Raw genomic sequence first — 24003 nt, 5'->3', positions numbered from 1 at the left:
GGTGTTCAGGGGGTCACATGTTCAAACCCCACTGCATTCTGCTTTGGTTAAAAACTCTCACAACAAAGAGTGTACTTTAGTATGTTTTTTAATCTAAAAAGCTAAATGATATGCATTAAACACTGTTGCTGCATTCAAATGCTCCTCCTGTGCTACAACTTTAGAGCTCCCATGGTGGTAACATGTCTTCTCACGCATCCTTTGCCTAAATAAAAACCAAGAAATATGCCATGAAATGTGAAGTCCATCGTAGTGTTGTTTTGTTTGTGTTGTTGCAACCCATGCGACGCATTCCATCTTTTTGTATCGTTCATATGTCTCGTATAGTACAACATTTCAGCTAGTACGTGAAGGCAGCACGGGTGACGGTATGTAGGGAACTCCCAGATTCTCCATTCACACCGCCTACCCATGAAAACACCGGAGAGACCCACAGAGGGACGTGAGCCACATTGCGGTGATCGCCACTACTATTTGAAGAGAAGTCCTTCAACATTTCCACAGCAAGGTACATACATTACACTCATATGTACTACTCATTTATCGAAAGAAGACAAAGCGATCCGCTGAGCCCTCCTTGTGTATGTGTTTGGTCACTTAACACTGTGGCTCCAAGTCGTGGTAAAGTAACAGTTAGTTAATGCTGTAGCACTAACTGAGTAAAAAAAACTCACCGTTGTATTATGTTTCGCTAAATTTCTCTACGTCTTCGCTTTTTGACAGACTACTTCTTGACGTTTAATCTATCGCCTAACGTAGTGTAAACTAGCGTTAACTAGTGCTGCTCACTGGCCTTGTGCTGAAACATTGTATCAGTTGTCGACAAAACCCTCTCCCGTTATCGTGAATCCCGACCCAATGTAATTGGCAAAGAAGCTAACCTTAATATCGGTTTGCGCTGCTGTGATCTCGCGTTAGTTGATATTAAGGTTACTAATACATATGAAAACATTTCTAGTATTCTACAAGCATGTAGCTAATTACCCAAAACCGCGCTATGAATCCAAGAGCCCTGGCTGTGTGTTGGCTAGCGAGCTAGCAAGCTAAAGCACAGAAGACGCCAGCTTGCCTATCTATTTTTAGGTGTTCAGACTATAAGCTCTTAAACCACTCTATACAATGGTTGCTGAGGCCCTGGTGTGAATGAGAGCAATGATTTAAGCACATTAAACCACCTGTGTCAGCCATGGTGTTGAGGTAACGCTCACACGTGTGCCTACCAACGTATGCATTCAATCGCGGTATATCATATGTATTCAGTTGCTGTCTCTTTCTGTAAATATTAACTCAGTTATTATTGGTAGTCAATTATGTGATTCCTGGCAGGGTCAGATGTTTAGCTTCGTGTATTCTCTTTAAAAGCACAGCGGAACCGGTGACCTCACTGTTTCCCCTCAAATTGTTGACACGTCCCTGTCCCTTAAGAGGAAAAGGGGGGGAACTGTGATCCCATATGTTTGAACAGTTGTGTCGTTTTTGGAGAAAAGCCACCGCTGACATGCTGTGTATGACGGCTAACTCAAGATACAGTAAAGCAGTAAAACGCCTGTGTAGACAGCTGAGCCGACAGAGACATCGGTCAGAATACACAGAGGTGCTTTTGTGGCGGAACTGGTGAGAAAGCAACTTTTCACAGACACAAACAGTATGACTGGCTGCAGTCAGTGCCAAAGCATGCAAAATCTGTATAGTGAGTCAATGGGGTTTATTGTTGTCAATGCATCCAGCCCAGTTGCCGAGGAAGCCTCATTGCCAAGGCAAAGCATTTCAGACCATCATCAAGTGAAAAAAATGTGTTTTCTGTAGCCACAGCTGTGATTCAGCCTTAAAAAATGCTCTATTCTGACAACTAAACATATTGACATCCTCTAGAAAAACTGCTTTGTTGTCTTTGGACATCAGGACATTTATCAGTTAGCGCTTTTATTACGTTTTCTGGTTTTGGAAGAGGAAAACAAGTGTTGTTGTTTTTACTCTGGATGTTACCCTCCTCCTTCACCACAGTGGCTGTTTGTTACATTCATAGGCACAGATTACTTTAAGACACAAGAGGCCAGTGTAATTTTTATGAATGGAAACAGCTTGTCTTTACTGGATATGACGGATGAATTAGTCAAACCCAGATATTCCATAGATAACTGGTAATAGCATCCCTCTTATTGATGTTTGCTTTTATCTCTCAGAACATAATGGAGAAGATGTTCAGCTGATGTTATATGGTCGGCAGTTTAAAGCTGCATTACATTCACCAGTATGATCTTATTAAAGCTACCTTTTCTAGGAATAAAAGGTGTATTCCTCTTTGTCCAGTTGACACAAATAAACTTCATTCACTGACAATTAAGGAACTGTAAGTAAAACATGTAGCCCTAATATGTGGCCAACATACATTTAGCTTTCAGTTGGGTTTTAAATATGCTACAAAAGGACTTCAGATACAAAAATAAATCACTGTGTGGGTTGTCATGCATCTACAATTAGACATTTGGCACTGCACACTCTTATTGGTCTTTACTATAACAATACCACTATTGCAAATGTTTGAATCTGCTCTTGTCAGCTACTTGAGCCTCAACACTCAAACCACAGCTAGGGTTTAATGCTGTTAGCTGATGGCCTTGGCCTTTTTGTTATGATGGCCTATAGCAGTACAACGTTAGTGCCAACCAATAGCCATTGATCATTTTATATCTTTCATAGGTTTTCCTCCAGAGAATTTGTTTGTAATGGCTTTAATCTTGTTTCTACCATAATTAGAAATGCATGAAGTTTTACTGCCAATCACATGACGTCCTAGTTTCCTGTGGCCTACAACTGCTGAAATATAGGCTAGTAGCACTTTGAAGTAGCCTGTTTTGGATACACCTGGGTTGCCTGTCGCCCCATTTTTAAATTTTTTTTTTTTCCAGACTCTCTAAATATGCACTTTTTGCTTTTTCAGACTCTAAATAAGCACTTTTTTTTTTTTTTTTTTTCAGACTCTCTAAATACCCCAAATGAATATTTGAGAGGGTTAGGTTAGGCCGTTTAAAAAGTGGCAACAGATAACCCACAAGTACCCTGTTTTGTCTATTTCTGAAAATGAATTGTCCAAATATAAGATAACATTTCTATAACACCTTTGGGACAGAATTTAAATGACTTTAAGTGAAATTTGCCCCGTTATACAAATAGAAAGGATTTTAATTTAAGGCCCTATGTTCCAGCAAGTGATGCGGGTACATGACAAATGCTTGTGGACAAGGAGGGGAGTGGTAGTATCGGTTTGGAATGTTAAGTAGAGCAAGCCACTGCTGTGAGGCCATCGTTCTTTGTGTGTTTGGTGCAATTACCTGGCCTGCTTACACCTGAGCTCCGTATCCCCTTGTCCTGACTTGTTTCAGATGTCTTCCTTCACTCAGGGGACCTCCTACATTCCACCTTTGTTAATAAAGCTCCTACCGTTGTTTTGTGTTAATGAAGGCATACCAATATAATTAGTCAGTAAACACCAAAGAAGCGTAATTGCCCTAGACCGGCTCCTGACCTAATTTTAGCACTTTATGACCTATTTTAAATGCAAAATGCATCATGATGCTATTTTGAGAGTAGCTGGTGTGACTTTGGCCAATAGCAGGCTGGTCACAATATTTCTTAAAGATACATAGATTAAAACCATATTATTATAGAGGAATTTGAAATACAGACTAATAATAAAGCATAAAACAACATAAACACAGCATACAATTTAAAACCTTATCACTGTTTAAACGTAGTGGTGTGTTGTTTAAAAGACGGTAACCTGCAAGATTTTTGATGTGCTATCTCCAGTCTCTTTAAATTAAAGTACTTTTTACGACTGTCTTTAAGGACTCTCAAACAAGGTAATAATTAAGAATCACAATTTTTTTGTGTCATCTATTTAAAAAAAAGTTAGGAAATTACTACCAAAATGTGCAAAGTCCATACAAATATATCAAGCCGCCACTGCTGTGGACCTTTGCAGTTCGGAAAGTTTGTATATGAACACACTGATTACCCCCAGTTGACAGCAGGTCCTTCGGGTGCTATCTTAGATACAACTGCACCACATGCAGGGGAAAGTGTTGGTTCTCTGGGGCCGAGAGGGCCTGCCGTCCTAATGAGTGACTCATAAAGCCACAGGTCTCATTAGCATATCTCACCTATGAGTACAGGGGTTGTTGTGCCGCGCAGCTCAGCCCCCCCGAGACTTCTGCAAGAGCTTTCCCTGCTTTATGCCTTGTCTCATCTTTACCCTTGGCATAACAGTTTGCTCTGTTAGTTAACAGACTGATAGGATATAATATTGTTCTGTGATTGCACGGTTGCTAAGGCCAGTGATGATAAAGAATAGGTTTATTTGGCATTGTAGATATCATCATATGTCCTGATTTTCCTAGTAGCAATATGCCAGATCAGCTGAGTGGTTTTGCAACATGGTAGTCAAATAAACAGTTTCCAGGTATTTAGTCACTCATTTTAAATGAACCGTCTTTGCCAAGGAATGAAAATCGCTAAAAATAAATATTATGAAATGGAATTTTCAATAGTGTCTTTTTTTAAAACTGTAAATCAAATTATACCACACTTTAATGTAGTTTAGTTTGTTTGCTAACAACACAGGCTTGGATAATTGATCCCAGTTGAGCAGACTTTAAAGTGCCCACAATAGAAACATTTTTGTGTAGATTTCTGACCATATTTCTAGCCAGTATTGTGGGAGGATGTTATGTCATGCATGTTTTGGAGATTCTGTTGTCAACTGTTATGGCTAGCCTAGCAGATGGATTATTCCCTGACACATCAAATATAAGACCTCGCTGCTTGTGGTCTTCGTTCACTGTAACTGAAGTCATTCAAGGTCATCACAATGTTACATTTCTCCGGTTCATACTATTCCTTTCCTTGAATAGCTTGTGTGATAGTGTGGAGACCTTGTATCTGACAAGATGTTCCAAAATTACAATGGAATGATTGATTTAATATGAGTCTATGAACAGAGGCCTGTACTACGAAGCTGGTTCAACCTAACCTGGATATGTTTGAGTTAGCCGGTTGGCCTAATCCAAAACATACGCGCTCTCGCTAAACGGTACTACGACGCGGGTTATCGAGTGGATCGCTCAAGCCAACCGTGCCCTATCTAGTTAGGTGCGCGTTCACATGAAAGGGGTGGTATTTGGAGCATTCGACCAATCAAAAACATGGAGAAGCGTACTGACAGCGCAGCGTCATACTTCCTGAATGAAAAGTCAACTATAATATTAGACATATGAAGAAGTTAAACTTTAAACATGACTTAAACACTTTATCCAGGATCAAAGCCACATAGCTGCACCTGCAAGGTGAATACAGCTGGTAAAAGAAAAAGTGTTTGAATGCGTACATTAACAGGTTTATGATATCACTGCCTAAGACACGAGTGGATCTGACTTTCATTACATTTGACTCGAGTGTTTCGTCAACTTAATGTGTTGCTTAAAATAATACTTCTGCATACAGTATGTGACACTGAGTGTTGCACGGCCAGATACGGCTCAGCTGACTCAGATAAGGANTCGGTGATTTTTGCCGGCCGTCTTTCCTGCAACGGCAGCTTTTCTGTATTTCCTTTCTCCTGTAATATGACTTGATTGCTTTAAACTCTGCACACTGAGCTCTGATTGGTCAGCAGGCAGTGCTTTCACTGAGTTGATCTCTTAGCCTGCAACCTAACCTGCTCCGGGGCAGGTTAGCCGCACAGCATCAGTTACCATGGAGATCTAGCCCGTTAAAAAGAGAAGAAAACCCCGAGTTTTCCCTGAAGTTAGCCGGCTAAGCAAAAATCCTGCTTCGTAGTATACCCCCCAGGACGTGCTTCCATGTCTCCAGGAACGGTTGTATGCGTGTCAACGTGGCATATGTTATTTGATAGATTGCTGTATAGGTCAATGTTCCTTGACCTGACTTATCTGTTGCTCAAGGAGGACGTAGATTGCACATTTCTTAACCATAGGAAACTAAGCATGGAAGCATGGGTCGGTGCATTTTAAAATGATGCCTGTGCTTTGTTAAGTTTACTTTTAAAGGCCATCTTGCACTGAGAGACCCCTCCTCCATCATGTTGAGTTTGGTCTTGATGGCTCCACGGCTAATTTCTACAATCTACAGATGCATCAACAGTGATTGTTTGCTTGTATACAAAACAACAGCATGATTATACAGTCAATACCATCATGTGATGTATTGATGTCATGTATTGTTTATTTCATATATACATTGTTTGCTATAAACAAGACATTTGTGTGAGTTATAAGATAAGATGGTATTTTATTGATCCCAATTTGGGAAATTGTTTTAGAAACAACAGAGCATGTATAGTAAGTAGAAATAGATTTTGTAAGTAAATTACTCAATGAAATCAATGTTATCTGTAAGCGTATGCAAGTTGAAAGACATGTTTATGATCCTTTTTTAGTAGTCAAACAATTTAAGGTAAATCGGTTCAACTTCAATTTGGTTGGTGGCAGAAGTAAAACAAACTATCACCATGGAGTAAGTGGTAAAATGTTTGTTTTGTTTTCTAGTGATCTTTAGGTAAATTGACCCTTAATCTCTAAAATACTGCACATTCCAAGCGTGTTATTAATCTGCTTTGTGGTCACTGAAGCCCAACACCGTTTCATTTAGTCTGTCCTTCTTAAATAGTTGAACGAAGAAAGGCTGTGTATGCACTGCTGGTCGCTGAGCATCGAATACGTTTATAATGGAAGTTGCCTAAGGTGTTTGAGTGATTTCAGGGGGTCCGTGGGCGTGGGGTCTTAAAAAGTATTAAAAGTTGATAAATCAATTTAGCGAAAACTAAGGCTATTAAACAGCATTTTCCAAGGTATTACATTTTGTAGCTTGTTTTCCATAAGTATATGAATTGTCCAAAGAGGTTGTATTCTACAGTTTGCCTGAATGTAATCATTGCGTAGTGTGTAGTGTGATTCTGTGTAGTTTATTTATGGCATCCCGTTGGATTTAACGTCATCTGAACAGGACATCGCAAGCTCACTGACTGCTGCTCGATAGCGCCGGTTGTTAAACAACATCGTCATGGCGAAATGCAAGTTTGCGTCCAAATGGTTGGAAGATAAGGAGGAAGGACAATCAATACTGTATATAGTAAAGTGTATCGCCAATGTAACCGGTTAAAACTCGAAGTGGCGATGAGGTCTTAAAATGTATGGAAAGAGTCTTAAAAAGGTCTTAAAAGGTATTGCATTTGACTTCAGGATTCCTGCATATAGTCTGGATTCTCACCACAGTTTTCAGACTTGTGAACTGAGTTTCTTAGAAATGATACCTGTTACAACACCTTGCTCTTTTAAGCTGGGTGTATACAATCATAATTATAATAGTGCTGAGTTACTTTGTAACCAGGATCATACACAGTTCATATTTAACCATCATCACTTTAAACATGCTGGTCCAGTTGTGTAAATATTGGCCTTGTGTTGTCTACCTGTAGGGCATTTGTATTGAATGTGTAAAGGGATACAGGTGAGAGCTTGTTGTTCAACCATTGTCCGCTTGCCTCACAAGATAAGAACCTGTAAAGAGATACTACTCTTTCAAAAAGTGTGTGTATAAAGAACAGGGCAACAACACCCTTAGGACACAACACAGAGAGGTCAAACAAAGCATTCCTTTCTAAAAACTTCGTACTGAGAATATAATCTTTTTCTTGGCCTTTGTGACATTCTTTGCGCTATCTGGCTTGCTCTGTTCAAATATTTGGCCATTTTGTTTATTGTATCACAAACATCCAGCTTATATGCAACACTAGCTGTCAAATAGAAGTATCGGTTAAACGATGAACAGGACCATTCGTTTGGGCTTTATGAATGATGGTAATTTTGGGTTTACAGTTCCGACACGCGAGTCAGTTGGCGGTTTGTGATGGGGCATCTCTTAATATTACATTTAGCTGACGCTTTTATCCAAAGTGCATTCGACCAAGAAGATACAAACTTGAAGAAAACAGAATCATATAAGTACATCAGGTTTCATAGAACCAAAACATTTCAAGTGCTACTCAACTGGCTTTAGATAAGCCAGTCCTTTATTAGTATATAAGTGCTTTGTTATTAATTTTTTATTTTTTATTCTGTCGCTCGAAGTGGAGTGGAAAGAGATGAGTTTTCAGTCTGCGCCGGAAGATGTGTAAGCTTTCTGCTGTCCTGATTTCAATGGGGAGCTCATTCCATCATTTAGGAGCCAGGATAGCAAACCGACATGTTTTTGCTGATGGGAACTTGGGTCCCCCTCGCAGTGCGGGTGCATTTATGAAATCTATTTTATTGTCCTCATGAGGAAACTTTGCTTTGGCAATGGTACGTCACAGATGCAATCATCATAAAACAATACTTGGCCAACGAGTCAATACAGTGGTATACAAAGACGCAATGAATTTGCCCGGACATACCTAGGTGGATGATTGCAACTTTGAAGTCATGTCAAACATTACCAGAAACAGACATATTGAGTGACCTGGTGAGTGTGTCTGACAGATTGTACCCAGCGAAACAGAATACCGGTATTCTAATCTTTATGCATTCAGCTTCTTCTTTTGTTCTGCTGTAACCATAGAGTGTTTGATTCCTAATTCATCAGGGTTTGCGGAACCTTTTCTGGTTTTCACTAACCTCATTTGAAATGTATGTTAAAGGTTAAAGCTATGATCAGCAATGGGTTAGTGTGCTTTAAGGATGGATGAATTATATTCCATCTAGTTATGCCTAGGGTTGGGTTGAGTTTCAATTGATGACGACACTACCCTGCAGGAAAGTTTGAGGTTTGGTTCTGCCACAAAGCTCAAGTACAGACATGCTGTTGTGAAAAGTCCTTATATTGACTGCTGTTACCTAAGAGATGACCTTCATTTGTTCAGTAATAGGCCACATATTATGTAGATTATGCGTTTCCCAATGGAAAACAAGTTTACTGGGAAACACATGTGCAGCATTAGAGTGCCCACGGTGAAAGTACTAAATAGTTGTTGGCTCTTAACATGCAGGGAGAAAAGCTAAAGAAAAGGTGGAAACTACAAGACAGAAGGTGGCGACAGGTCAGAGAAACACTCTTCCTCCCTCCTGAGGCTAATGCTGTTGAGCCGATGAAAGGAGAAGAGGGTGTGTAGCACGGCCGCCCTTTTTATAATGAAGCTCAAAGTCTTAAATTCAGACTGCTTTAAAGTGTTAGCCAAATAGTTTGTTTTGTATAATAAACTTTAGAGTAAATGTGGGCTGCTATTTACGCAGAAAATGTTAAGTTTCTGCATGTCATCCGAAACTTGTAGCAGTTTCTAGTTGACACACCCAAACTGACCCTTCTTTCCTCTTCTCTGAAAGCCATCGTGAAGGAGTCATTCCATACCACTCTTGACTGCCTAAAGATGGGCTTTGGATGGTGTCTGTTTGTTTGTGTCGGCTTGCCAGATTGTTGACCCTGAGAGGGATCTTTTGCAGTGATGTAACATTTACCGCCTTGTGTGGAACCACGCGTCCCCCTCTTCCTCTCTGCGCTGCCCCACCAAACTTCCTGAGTGGAAAGACTTACCACATGAGCGGAAATTGCAGTCACTTTTCTTTTGACATTTTCTATTTGAGTATGACACAGTTCTAATTGCAGTTTCAAATCCATCATTTTTTTTAATGAACACATTTACCTCCTGTTATGCGTAATTGGGTGGAAAATGTGCAACAACAGGAAATGCTTATTTTTGAACAGAGCCCAACCCCATTTTTCGGTGTACCTGACACGTCATTCTGACCTTCAACAATATAAGCGTAACTACTGAAGATTAGTTAACTCTCACACAAGTCACAGAAGTGCATGGAACATGATTGTTTCCATAAGAGTGCAAAATGCCTGTGATGTTTCAATAAGAAAGAAAACAGCTAGAGAGACAACGTAAAACTCAGGCTCATTTCTCAACTACCACACTAACGGACTACAATGACAGATTCTTAGAAGGTTACAGAAATGGTTGGTACACAGTCGGCGAGGTGTGGTGGGGAGAAGGTCTGGCAAGTCATCAGGAGAATCATACTGGATCTTTAAGGTGCCCCGTGGAGTTCACTGATCAAAAAGTAGTGATAACAGCTCAAGATACGAACAATAGGCGCTCAAAGGCAGGGAACAGGAATACTGCAAGCCACTTAACTTTTATCCAAAATACTTTTTAATACATATTTGCAAATATAGGAGACAGGAAGGGCACTTGAATTATCTGTTAAATACATTCATTGCAATGTTTTGGTGAGTAATACTAAATGTGAACATGAACCTTTTTCTGTTTATAAGGAAACTCTACAAAGCCAATCTTGAAGAAGGGTTCTTGTAGTCAGGGGCGCTGCCAGGGATTTTGGGCCCCATGAAAAGATATCAAATTGGGCCCCCCCACCACCAGACCCAGGCCACGCCAACCAAGCACAATTGTTGTAACCACACCTCCAGAACCCAACCCACTCATTTATGCTTTAAATAACTTTACCTGTACAGGCTTGCCTCTATCTTGTAGTCCAATACTAACCGCACAATACTTACTGACACTGAGCTGTGAACATATAACACTGGGCAGACGTGCAACATTCTACAGTAGAATTCACTATTTGATATAAGACTAACATTCCTGACAATAGATCTCAATAGTCATCTTTTATGGTGTACATGCCTTTTTAATAACATTTATGAATGGAACATTCATAAATCTAAATAAATATAACTTAAATATACATGACCTCTNAAATTAAAATAAAGTGAACATTAACACCAATATTATCATTTATAAAATGCCATAACAAAAAAAAAAACATAAGCAGCAGATTTTTTTATTAAATAAAATACATACCAACTACAAAATAAGCGGGTATTAAAGTGTAAACGGACAACAAAACGGAAATGGAAGTGAAAAGGCCTGATGGTGGTGCTAAATTAGAGCCTATTACCTGTTCTCAGTCTTTTTCTCATCATGCGTCTTCTGTGTGATCCAATATCGCTACCATAGCTTTGCCCTTCAACAGTTATTGCGAGCCCTTGCTCAGCCAAGAGTCCAGCGCCTAGCCTTCTTACAGGCTAAGTCACTGATCAAGTCCTTGAAGTCCAGCCTTGCAAGACTGCAAAGCATTATGGGGGGACAGCGCTGCGGAGCCTGAATATGGATCTGTTGGTCCTGGCACCAGGGGGAGGGACAACTGATTTAGTATGAATAGCTGCTAAAAATGTACCTGCATTTATTAAATGTCAGCTAAAAGAGGAGTGAAATGAAAAACCTCTTCATTTTCTGTGAAGATATTAACAGTACTTAATGTCAGCAAAACATTACAATTATTATTTACAATGGACTAAGCTAAGCTAACAGACTAATTTCCACCATGGACCACCCACCTTTTCTTTTGAAAAACTGGGTGACATATTGTCGCCCTTTAGTCCCTCTCTCTTGTCTTTCTCTCCTTTCTTTTCTTTCTTGAAAGCCTGACTTTGTGTGGTTGAGACATGGCACACACGTAAGAACTAACATCCCTGCTCCTCACATGCTCTCACTCTTTGCCAGAAAGAGCGGTGCCGCACAGCATTTGGAGGCAGGACCAAACCATTACATGTAAATAGAGAGGGGTGTACAGAGGCTTTGGATAATTAACTTTTGGCAGAAAAAAAGTGAAATGAATCGTAAGTGTAGTGATTACATTATCAATTTAACTTTATATTAATGTTAATTGTTGATTGATGAAAGGTTACTTAAAAAATTGTTCTTAATGTTCTAAAAATGTTTGGGGCCCCTGTCAGTCACGGGCCCTTAGAATCGTCCTAACCTTTCACCCCCTTACGGCGCCCCTGCTTGTAGTGAAGCTCCACAGAAAAAAGCACACCTGATGCTCCACTTCCTCCAAACAATTAGAGAACCGAGACTTGGTAGAATTTTGAGTGAAGATTAACTGAAGTGAACAATTGATGATATCGTACCTAGTGTTTTAAAATGTACATTGGGACTTTGAGTCTGTACTTGTCACTTTTATAATCTATGAATCCATATAAACATCGGAGCTGAGCACAGCCTGCTACCGGCGGTAACTACAGACTTTTTACAGACACATTTTGGGTGTATCCCTTTAAACGATTCTCAGCTTTTTAGGTAAAACAAAGGCTACTTCCCTAAACACCATGACAAACACTCACCCACACGCTTAAACAAATTGTAATATGTTCTGAAGGGATACAAAAGGCTTTCAAGGTGAAATTGTTCAGGTAGTACCTTCAATGTTTCTTTTGACTTCAAAATTCACAACGTAATAAGGCTTAAGCATTTCCAGACTTCCCTTTGTTTCTGTAGCGCTTTGCCTTCAAACAATATTGTCCTGAAGATTCACATCTGTTTATCATCTGACAGGAACCTTTATCAAAGCCTGCTGTGTAGTCATCAGGTGTTGGTTATCGACAGCACACGAAGATTTGCTGGGGAGAAAATGTATTTTCCACAACCTTTGTTTTTCTGCAGTGTTGTTACAGCCAAGGAAGTGTAATTCAGTTCTCCACATTACTTTCATTTTCTACCTGTCCAGCACTCCAGCAAAGAAACACTACCCAAATAGTTATGCAAATGCTCATGCAATGTCAGCATATCAATGGCAAAAGTCATCCTAATTTAACACTCATTTCCATGATTTCTGGAAGACTATTCAGCATGCTTGAATGCAGGTTAGTTCATTAGTTCCAGGATTAGTTTCCCCCTCTCCCCAGTTTAGCGGAGTGAGATTATTTCTTCTCTAAGCTGCTTCACATACCAAAGGTCCTGCTTCACAGCTGAGTCAGTGATAGCTAATCTTTGATCCGTCTCAATCGTCTTCTGTTCACAGAGCGGTGCGAGTGCCCTTTGTCTTTATGTGTCTCTTTATTTGCACTACATACTGCTCTTCTTTGAACTCTTTGCACCATGTGAAGGTACACAGCTGGGTTGTCACGTAGATACGCTGTTGCAATGACGGCGCTCCTGCTGTGCTGTTTGCATGCTATGCATATGTTTATTTTTACACTTGCTTTCTAGTGTTTATATGTTAGAGTTGTTGGGTTATTCGGCCATATGGTCCTCGAGGACTCAGCAGGAATAAATATGACGCCAGGTGTCAGTGCTGTTCACTGTATAGCCCATCTATCTGGCCTCAATAAACAGGCCTCTGAGGTGAGATACTGATGTGCAGTTTGTTGTCCTGCCAACCATTCAGCCTGCCAGTGTGTTTAGCTGCTAGTGGCCTGAGCTGTCTTAGCCGTGCGGGGGCCTGACTGTTGGCTGACTGCCCGCCACACAGGGGTTGCGTTCTCTCCGTGCTCGGCGCTGACCTTCACTCTGATTTATGAGTTCCTTCTCGCAGTCTGTTTCCCCTCCTATCCTCCCTCTTTCCTCACATCCATGCAGTAGATTAGTGCTCTCCAGCTGTATCTCTGACTCCCCCGAACACGAGCAGGACCATCCTGTTTCCCCCACCGACATCGTGCTCTATAAACAAGCGTGTGATATGCAACAGATGTGAGTTCATCTCCTTGTTAACCTGTGCTGTTGCCTGAAGGCTGGATGAGAAACATACACACTATGGAAAACAAACAAAAACAGGATCTATGATATAACGTATTAGATAGGGTTTTTATCTGCTATAAGCTACTTTAATTTGTTTAAGTGAAGACATTTTGATTTATTTGTTTGTCCAAAAATATTGTTTTCTAACCAGTAACCCAATAGTGTGGGAGGTTCCACAAAAGCCTTGCCCAAATCCATGCAACAAAAGGGATAGACAGAGTGACAGGCTTGTACTCTGTGTGGCAGATCATTGAATACAAACTCCTTTTACCTCGACAGAAACAAAATGAGTTACTAAATCCTTCTTGCCACTGCCAACAATCACAATCTCTGGTAGGTTGGAAACAAACCCTTATTTCAGGAAGTTGGAAGTGCAAATCACCCAAAACAACTGGCAAAGACCCAACTAGTATATTTATCTAGACGCCCAACCTCACTCCACAGTACCACAGCATGCAGTTGTTGTGTATGTAGACACTCTCTCAGTGGATACAGTGGTCATGTAATAATCCACTCAGGATGTTTCTACTTAATTATGACCACTAGTGTAGAATAAATACCGGAAACTTGCTGATCGATTGAGTCTTCATGTTGCTGTTATTGTTGTAAAAGCTCTACAATGACTTGAATAATTCATCTGTGATTTTCAGCAGCTCAGAGTTGGCCAAACAACCTGTGTCATGCTGCTCTACTATCCAGAGTTTACACACTAGCTTCCAGGTCTGACCAGGCATCCGGTCCGTGACACACCCAGTGGAGTTGTGTAAGCAGTTATGACTTTGTTCAGATTCACAGCATTGTATCCTTCCTTTTTTTTTACAGGGGTGCAGCGTGAGGGGGAAGAGCTGATGAGGTGAAGAAAGCCAAAGGAGGCCACTGTGGTTCGCCTGCTCTCTCTCGGCCCTGATTCTGAGTGACCGCTGCTCACTCCCGCTTTTCACTTCGAGAGGAGGCTTGGCTCCCTCTGGGTGCAAGAAACACAATGTGCCAAAACTGGAGAGGATCTACCAGCGCCCCATAGTCCGCCAAGCCTCTCGTGAACCCTCCCCTCTAGTCTTGAGGACCCTCCTGATCCCCCACATTGCCCACTGGCCAAGATGAAGAATGTGGCAGCATGGTCTGCAGAAGATGTCTATGACTGGCTGAGCAAAGAGGGGATGCTGGAGTACATCGACGCCCTCCGTCAGACGGACGGTCCCGGTCTGCTCAGGCTCAACGAGGCAGATTTCCACAGGTCCCCCTTGTCGCTCGTGTCGTCTGACGGCGGGCAGCAGCTGTTGGAGCGACTGGAGACGCTGCGGATAGAGACTCACATCGAGGATCACAAAAACGGCCACGCAAACGGACACGCTGGGGGGCTACCTAACGGGACTAGCAAGCCTCAGAGGAACGGCATGAAGGACTACAGGATGGAGATGGTCCACATCCCCATCCCTATGAACGAAACCACGCGGCCCTGCTTCCCGACCGAGTGGGGGAAGACGGGCATAGCGTTTGCCTACGCGGTGGTGTGCTTTGTTACCACCACCATCGTAATTTCAGTGGTCCACGAGAGAGTACCGCCAAAGGAGCACACCCCCCCGCTGCCCGATAAGTTCTTTGACCTGTTCAACAGGGTGGAGTGGGCCTTCTCCATCTGTGAGATTAACGGCATGCTGCTGGTGGGACTCTGGCTGATACAGTGGATTCTACTCAAGCACAGGTACAGTCTAGCACAGTGGTTCTCAACTGGTCAGGCCTCGGGACCCACTTGTTCCTTTGTCAATAAATCGCAACCTGATATTTTGAACCAATCAAATCTATTCAACAAAAATCGTGCTGTAATATATATATATATATATATATACGCTTTTCAGCATATATTATTAATTAAAATGAAGTACAGTGCATATATCCCTTGTATCCCTTCACAGAACTAAAGTATGCTTTTTATAAAAGGTTTAATGAGTTGATGGAATCAAAGCTGAACTAACATAAAAAGGTACACATGCTGAAAACCCAACCCCAGAAAGGGGGTCTGGGGGAATTGTCCCCCAGGAAACTTTTTGAAATACTAACATATAAACGACGCATTCTGGTACACTGTGAGAAGAAAATAAATAAATCTATTACTACCCGACATATTAATAATATGCCATTGTTTGTTTTTCACTTTGTTCTGACCAGTGGCGTTGCCTGGCCTGGGTTTTTTCTGTAGCCCCGTCAATTCTCCCTCAGTAATATAATACATTAACCGTGCTTTACGTGAACCTCATCATGACACAAGAGAGGACGGTAGATCTCTAATTTCCCGTGTTCAGTGAATGCAACAGAGGCAAGACACCAGACCAATCAGAGAGGTGTGTGTGTGTGTGTGTGTGTGTGTGTGTGTGTGTGTGTGTGTGTGTGTGTGTGTGTGTGTGTGTGTCATTTAGTGTGAGAGGGGGAGAGAGAGGGACCGGTGCCAGCAGGGACCGTGTTGTTAGCATCTGGTTAGCTAGCTGCACTAACAGACATAAGGAGCGGTTTGTTCCACAACAAGCTGGAGGAGAGTCCTCTCAGACTGAGAGGCTCAGGTGAGCTAAACAAAGGACTCTTGAGTGTTTAGATAGTTAACTTTAGTCCAAGTTATCTCAGTGGGTCTCAAACGGTTTGGTCACAAATGATTCAACAGATTATCTCTGCGGCACACCTTCATATCGTTATAAAAAAAATAAGAGAATAAAGGAAAAACAGTTATGAAATCTACTATATGGCAGTAAAACAAGAATACAGTTTAAAAGGGGAGTGATTTGTAAAATATCCATAAAGAAAATCTGTTTACAGTTCTGTTTCATATGGGTGTTCCCGCCTGGAACACCACCACTAGTGTGCCCTTGAGTAAGGCACTTAGCCCTTAGTTACTCCAGGGAGAATGTCCCTGTAATTGTAAGTCGCTTTGGATAAAAGTGTCAGCTAAAATGTAATGTGATGTGTTGAGAGATGTATCCATAGATCTCTCCATGTTGCTCTCAAAGTGCACCAGATTGATGCTTTTAACTTCAATATTTCAAAAAAAATCTTCCCGGAGGAGCATCCCCTCGGACCCCCCTAGAGGAGGTGAGGTCCGTCCTTCACTCATAAAAAATAGCACTTTCTTTCCCCTGCCTATATGCCGTGAACTGACTATCGAGCCTTCATTGTAACAGTCGCTGATGTACTGTGTGTGTGCGTGTGGGGAGTGTTGCAGTAGAACATTCCACTGTAGCCACTGTGGGCTAAGCCCCGAATGTTTTCAGGTCCAGGCGACACCCCCTGGTTCTGACAGCTTGCTGCTCCACACAGAGAGAAGAGCAAAGAGGAGATAGTCTGTGTGACTTACTTTAAATTGTGGATAAGGGTAGATAGCTCCCATTGTTCTGTGACCTGTCAATCATCAAACCGGTGGTCATATTTCATTATGTGTTCTTTTTTATCTGAAGTTGTGCCTATGGATGTATAAAGAATAGTTATTCTCCGTGGGGACTTCCGGCAACAATCTTGCCGGATTCTGATTGGCCAGAAGACTGGAAAAAAACATCAGCAAAGATGTTTTATTGAGAAGATGATCACTACGTGACATGGTGGCACAGTACAAAACTAACTCTCACAAATATTTGCTTGTAAATTAATAAAAAATGTCTATACAGTGTTTTTGAGAATCAATACTGTATCACAGAACATAATACCACGATACTTAAGTAGTGTTGAGTTAGTAGTTTGACACACACCTAAAAAAAAACGTATTATTAATATTCTTTGTCTTTTTTCCAGGTCAATTATAGGCAGGCGATTCTTCTTCATTGTTGGCACACTCTATCTGTACCGGTGTATTACAATGTACATCACCACTCTGCCTGTTCCCGGGATGCACTTCAAATGCTCTCCAAAGGTATCATTCACACACTTTCATTTCTCTCGCCATTGCAGCTTTGTTGAGCTTGAAAGACTTCTCCCTTATATAACATGCTGAATGGGCAGATTGAGCAAAAAAAGTATTCCTCTTGTTAAAGCTGAAAGCCTCTGAGTGCTCTTCGCTGACCGCCCGTCATAAGATATGTGTGTGTCTGTTATATTGCGAGGGGCTTCAAGTGGTGGCTTCACTTTCTCAATGTCCTGTTATTATCAAAGGCTCTAGTAGAAAACACAAACTGTGCAGTGTGTGCAGTGTTTCTGTTGGATAATTGGAATACAAAATATTATGTTTTAATAAATAGAATAGTGCAAAGTGAGATAAATAATACAAATACAACTTTGAATTTTGTAGTGTCATTGAGTTTTCTTTATGCTTGTGCTGACAGGAAACAAAACACCAATGATATATACATATGGGTGCACACATCATAAACCCAAAAGCCTTCATAAAGTAAAAATGCAGTTATGGGAAATGCTCTCTTTGAGTTTAGTGAAATATCATTGTTATCAAAATGTCAGGATTGTTAGAACTGCAAGGTCATGGGGAAAACTTGTATTGATCCATGGCCTCTAGTGTTAAAGTCAAACATGTTCTACACCACATGTGTCAAACTCAAGGCCCGGGGGCCAAATCAGGCCCTAGGTGGAATTTAATTTCGGCCCGCAGGATCATTTTGAATTACTATGAGATCTGGGCCTCCGGTATATTGCACGCACACCTTCACTCAATCCTGAGGATTTCCTCAGCTCAGAGCCTGACTCCAAACATTGATGAACTTGCACCCAAGATGAAATGCCAAGTATCTGCTTGAGCTAGCATCACAGAGCAGCACACTGAGTTTAATGTATGTTTCCTTCTGCACTTTTTCTCTCACGACAACACGGCCTGTTTGTTTTTTTCTTTGAAGGAAATAGTTTTTTTGAAGCTGTTGTCGGCCTGTGGAAAAATGTAATCATAAGAAATGACTCTGGAAAAGCTGCAGATAGAGCCATAAGAAATGAATGAAACTGATTATTTAATGTTTAATGTTGTTTTTATAGGCAATAATTTAAGCTTTGTTAGTTCCAGGTTTAATATGTGTAATAAGTTCATTTCAATACATTTTGCAATAAACATTTAACTAGTCCGGCCCTCGACGAGTACCGATTTTTATTTTTTATTTTGGCCCACTGTGTATTTGAGTTTGACGCCCCTGCTCTACACCCTTCCACTACCTTCAAGTCCTGTTTTAACTGTAAATACATCGAGACATTCTTACATGAGTATTTTCACTTCTGCTATTTAAAAAGAGTACAAGTAGTAATCCTGTAGAGGAAATATTTGAAGAGGGTCTCTTTCTTTCTTTTCCACTAAATATCTGATTAGGTGTTACCGCCCACTCTACATCCTACTTTTAGACATCATTCTTTGTGAGCTTCCAGGAAAACTGTTAGTAATTGTACTGTTATTAGGAACCCTAAGAAGATAATGACTGTCTGTGTGTCTTTCAGCTTCTCGGGAACTGGGAGGCGCAGATGAGGAGAATAATGAAGATGATTGCTGGTGGGGGCCTCTCCATCACAGGGTCCCACACCATGTGTGGAGATTATCTGTACAGTGGCCACACAGTCATGCTAACGCTAACATACCTCTTCATCAAGGAGTGTAAGTTCCACTGTGCCTATACTTCAGGAAGCATGTACCGGGTGGCTTCTACTTTAATGCCACAAATGAAGCTCCTTTCACTTCCTCAAAGTCTATCTTTCTATTTACACATTTTAAGCAGATCATCGCCACAAACCCATCTGCAAGAACTCAAGGTTCAATGCTTTTATTGGTCATACGAACATAGCTAGAGTGTAGTTATGACGATGACAATCTTAGGTCACAGGCTCCTCCAACAGTGCAACACAATAAAACAGATAAACAGAAAGAAAATAGTGCAAGTAAATAGTAAATACAAAAAGTAAAATCGTAAAAAAAAAAGTGAAATAGTGCTATAAGAGTCTATATAAAAGTTATTGGAATATGATATATTAGATAAATAATTTCTAAGTAGCAGCCAGATTAATGTTATGCATGTTGTTTCAAAGTAATAATGTATTGCAATATCAGTTTAGATATCAAAATAAGGATGTACTATTCTTAAATTGTCACCAGGCTGTTAAACCATGTGTTTATGCTTTTGTAACACTTGATAAATGATAACGGAAATGAGCAGGAAACCTGCATCATGCGAGTGTCGTGCATTGGGACATTGCTCTGTTGCATAACCTCGGCAGGTGTTTCTGTTACGTGACTAATCTGGTTTGCAAAGCGCTCCTTGGTTAACCGCAGAGCGGAGAGTGTCAGAAGTCAGGATTATTTGAACCCCATTGGTTAATGTAATTTTACGACACTTTCGGTAAATGTCTCTCCCTCCTGCTACATCACATGCTACTGCAATGCTTGTCCACCACAGCAGCGCCCTCTTGTGGTGAAATGGAGAACAGCTTGTTTAATATTTCTGTAGAAAAGCCAAAGTGAACAGCTGACTCTCACAGGCTGATGATGAGCTGTTAACAATGATTTGGTCTCCTCTAGAGTTGACACTGCTGGGTTTGATCTGTGTTTCTCCCATATTAACCATTTATTTTGTACCTTTTTAATTGGCAGATTCCCCCAAGCGGTTCTGGTGGTACCACTGGTTCTGCTGGAGCTTGAGCGCTGTTGGGATTTTCTGCATCCTCCTGGCTCATGACCACTACACTGTGGATGTGGTGGTTGCATATTTTATCACTACACGCCTCTTTTGGTGGTACCACACCATGGCCAACCAGCAGGTGAGTTTTTTTTAGTTGTTGTCATTTGTAGTTGGAAATAAGTAAGTAAAGTAAATTGCCTTAAAAGGACAGCCTCAACATTTTAAGTTAAAGGCTTGTTACCTTGGTTGCTGGCTTTTTAGTGTGAGAAGATCAATACCACTCATAACTTTATCCTAAATATGAGTCTTCAGCCAACTTGTAGACAACACTTTTGTTTTACACTTGTGCTTTGGTCTTGAATGATTAAGATAGGATGCAGTATTACATAAGCTGTAGCTTCCAGCCATACAGACAAGAGAGTAGTTTTCCTATATTTCAAAGAAGGCAACAATATTTCTGAAAATATCCATGTATTACTTAAATATATTTAACTTTACAGGAATTTACACTTAGTTGTGATGACTGTTCTTGAGTTTTTAGGTATTTAGTTTAGTTTTTAAGCCAGAATAAACATATTCTTGTCTGGTTTATTATTTTAGCTATGATCAACATTGTATCTTAAAAATGTCCACTCAAACAAAAAGTACAGTTGACATGATGCAAAAGGACAGAAGTCTTGGAAGAATGTGAAGTAAATGACTCGATACAAGTCTTGGTTCCTCAATGCGTGCCCGGTATTCAAGGTCCACACTTAATTTACATGTCATTTATTTGTTGTTGCGTTTGTTTCAGTCGCTGAAGGAGACATCGCAGAGTAACCCGTTCTCGCGGGTCTGGTGGTACAGACTGTTCCAGTTCTTCGAGGAGAACGTCAGCGGGATGGTTCCTCGTAACTATCAGCTGCCGCTGTCATGGCGGTCGCTGCAGTGGAGCCGCGGCGTGAAGTACAGCAAACTGGAGGTCCAGTGACCCAAATCATTCAAAGCCGGCGAGGACTATGACTTCCAAAAGGGCTGTTTCTCCCCGAGGAGGGCGGCACGCTTCAATGTAGCGCTGTCCTGTCACCTCTAGGAAACAGACCCTGTCCAAATGGGTAGCACTGTGACCCACTTAGTATTTTTGTTTCTGTTAGTGTATATATATTTTGTTTCTATTTCTCTTCTGGTAGTATCCGTCAACACAGAGCACTAATTTATATTTGTTTTGTGTCTTCTTCCTCGTGGGTCACAGATTACGAAGCATTTCCTCAAACTACTAAAATATTTTTGGCCTCAAGGACTCAAACGTTTTTTTCTCTGCACAAAACCATAGTTAATGTCTTCATGTTCTTACAAGATTTTTCAGTGCAAATGGTGTCAATCAAATTCTGATTTGATAAGCAAAATGCCATAAGCACATTTTTGTTGTTTTCTTTTTATAGCAAATTACTTTTTGTAAACGGTCCTTGCTAAAATGAGTCAAAGGTGCAAAAAATAATGTTTTTAAGTATGTCAAACTTTATTTTTCAAAAACAAATGATGTCCAACAAAAGATTTTTAGATTTTTACCTTTTTCAAGATGGATAACTGAGAGCATAAGAATCCGATGTGGTGTAACATTATTCCAGTGCCTTTCTTAGCTTGATTGTAAAACAGTTCAAGTACTATGTGTCTTGTGTCTCTCGGCGAGTACGAGGCGGTACTTGGTTAACAGTCTCGTTCCCATGAATGTAAAAACAACTACGCCAGCCTTACCAGAGAATTGGTTTTCCCAAAATTCAGTGCAGTGAGTGATATGTCCCGTTTATTTATTAATGCTTGACAATGTCTATTCGTGCTTAGTTTGTTAATGCAGAAAAAATGACTGTTAATTGTGTATCCTTTTTTTAAATGTCAGTATCATTTAAATGTACCAATCAGTCTTTAACCAGCACCAGCCATGAAAGCCCGATCGTTGATGTTCAGTTGTATGCTGGTTTTACTTTCCACCACTAGTTATCTGCTAAGAATCACTGCCTGGTTGGAAAATGAAGATGTTTCTCTGCTTCTCGACATGTCTTTTTGCATCATAGCAGCGTCTCTTGCTCAGTTAATGAACCCCACGCTTGTTCCCCACATCGAGTCCCATTTTAGATCCTGAATGATCTCCATTACTGTCTGGTCTTATAACCTCTGGTGGTGGTGAGGAGATCTAGAGGATAGTTGTGATCTGAGTTTTGGGAATGTCAGAAAAACAGAAGCTTGAGGTAAAGTTTCTGAGCATGTCTGTAATCTCTACGGTTTATCTCCGACTAAATCAAGCTGCTATCTTCCAGTTTTAAGACGGTGTATGTTCTACACTGCTTCCTTTTTAGTGCTACGCCAAATCTAGAAGTAGCTAACACTCAACGTGGAACCTGTGTGTGGGGAAGAGGCTGAAGCATGACGCACAGAGCTGGTTTGGCCCGGGCCGTTTCTCATTGTCGAGTAACCTGCTGCAGAGCCACTATTTCAAGTATACTACGTCATCGAGTGGCGCCACTCGATGACGTAGTATACTTGAAATAGTGGCTCTGCAGCAGGTATACTCAACATTGAGAAACGGCCCCTGTGTGTGTGTGTGCAGGAAAACATTGATTTCCATGAATGTGAAAATGCGTACTTATTGATAATCCTAATTATGTTGAATTTTGCTTTATAACTGACTGAACTGTAAAGAGTAAATATTGCACACGTTTATCTATAGAGGGAAAGATTGTGGAATTTCAAATTAAACTGAAAAGCTTTGAGGAAGAAAAACTGCACTAAGCTTTAGATTATACAAATCCCAAATAAATAAAAGTTATGTATCTTTCTTTGAGTTTTCAAAAGAAGAGCGTGAGTATAACATTATTTCTAAGAGTCTAATTAATTTCAATGCCAGCAAGAGTCTTAATGTTTAAGACAAATGACAGTCCAGGCGTACCCTCCTTCCTTTACAATCATTTCACTTTAACAGAACGGTTTCTCTTTAAGAGCACAGCAGGTTCCTCACATTCGGCTTCGTTTTGCTTTTAGATAGTGTTTGAAATATCAGCCCTAACACGGCTCTCTCATAATGTTTCGAGAGCTTTGATAAGGATGACGGTTTAAGTTTTTTTGTATTTTAGTTTGCCAATCAAGTAGTTTTTTTTTTTAGTTTTTTTAACGTTCGTCATCCTATATGTTCCTCTGTAAACTTCTCACCCATGTTGTCCTTTGTTTGTGCATATACCAGATGTTTGTAAGATATGATAAAGGATTGTACTTGGGATGCTTTTGAATAAAACCTTTTACTAAAATGTATTTGATTTGCTGTCTGCCTTTTTCTTTCTATATTTACCACAATTTCTTCTGAGATGACGTCATGGCAGACCCACTAACAGCCAGCAGATGGACACATTGAGTTAAATGAAATAAGACCCGTACAGTGAGGGGGGGGGCGCGCTCTCCTCCCAAATGTCATTTTGCTTCCTGTTTGTATTTGTGCACTCCACCTACTGCAAGTATGTCTGACAGTCACTTCCTCCATTCATTGTGGCTTTTCTTGGTAACCTTTCCATCATGTCTCGCTAATGTTTCCAACTTGAGTCTTTTTGTAACCTCTCATCCAGCCAGATGTTTTATAGTCTGCTGAGCATAAGGTTTTCGAATAAACACACTGACATTTACACTTTCCAGTCCCATGTATCCATTGTTAGACTTTTTTTGTAATAACTTAAAATGGCCTAAAATGGCGTCTAAAGGTTATGGTTCTTAGAAAATATAATCCGTTTGGAAATTATTAACAAAATAATCATTTTTATGATTATAAAATAATTACAAAATAAGTCTTCTTACTGCTTGGGAATCAGT

General features: G+C 40.6%; 1 protein-coding gene across 1 annotated transcript; it reads left to right on the top strand.

Moving 5' to 3' along the window:
• The first annotated feature begins 416 nt into the window (after window positions 1–416).
• LOC104961480 (phosphatidylcholine:ceramide cholinephosphotransferase 1) lies at window positions 417–23454 on the top strand. Its single transcript, XM_010789775.1, has 6 exons — window positions 417–508; window positions 14420–15299; window positions 17369–17486; window positions 19001–19154; window positions 20145–20311; window positions 20966–23454. The coding sequence occupies exons 2-6, from the start codon at window positions 14695–14697 to the stop codon at window positions 21140–21142; spliced, it is 1221 nt and encodes a 406-aa protein (XP_010788077.1). The 5' UTR covers window positions 417–508; window positions 14420–14694; the 3' UTR covers window positions 21143–23454.
• Window positions 23455–24003: the final 549 nt, after the last annotated feature.

The sequence above is a fragment of the Notothenia coriiceps genome, unplaced genomic scaffold, assembly GCF_000735185.1.
Source record: "Notothenia coriiceps isolate Sejong01 unplaced genomic scaffold, NC01 NC01_scaffold00033383, whole genome shotgun sequence".
Taxonomy (NCBI): Eukaryota; Metazoa; Chordata; class Actinopteri; order Perciformes; family Nototheniidae; genus Notothenia; species Notothenia coriiceps.
This window is presented reverse-complemented; position numbering and strand designations above follow the sequence as displayed.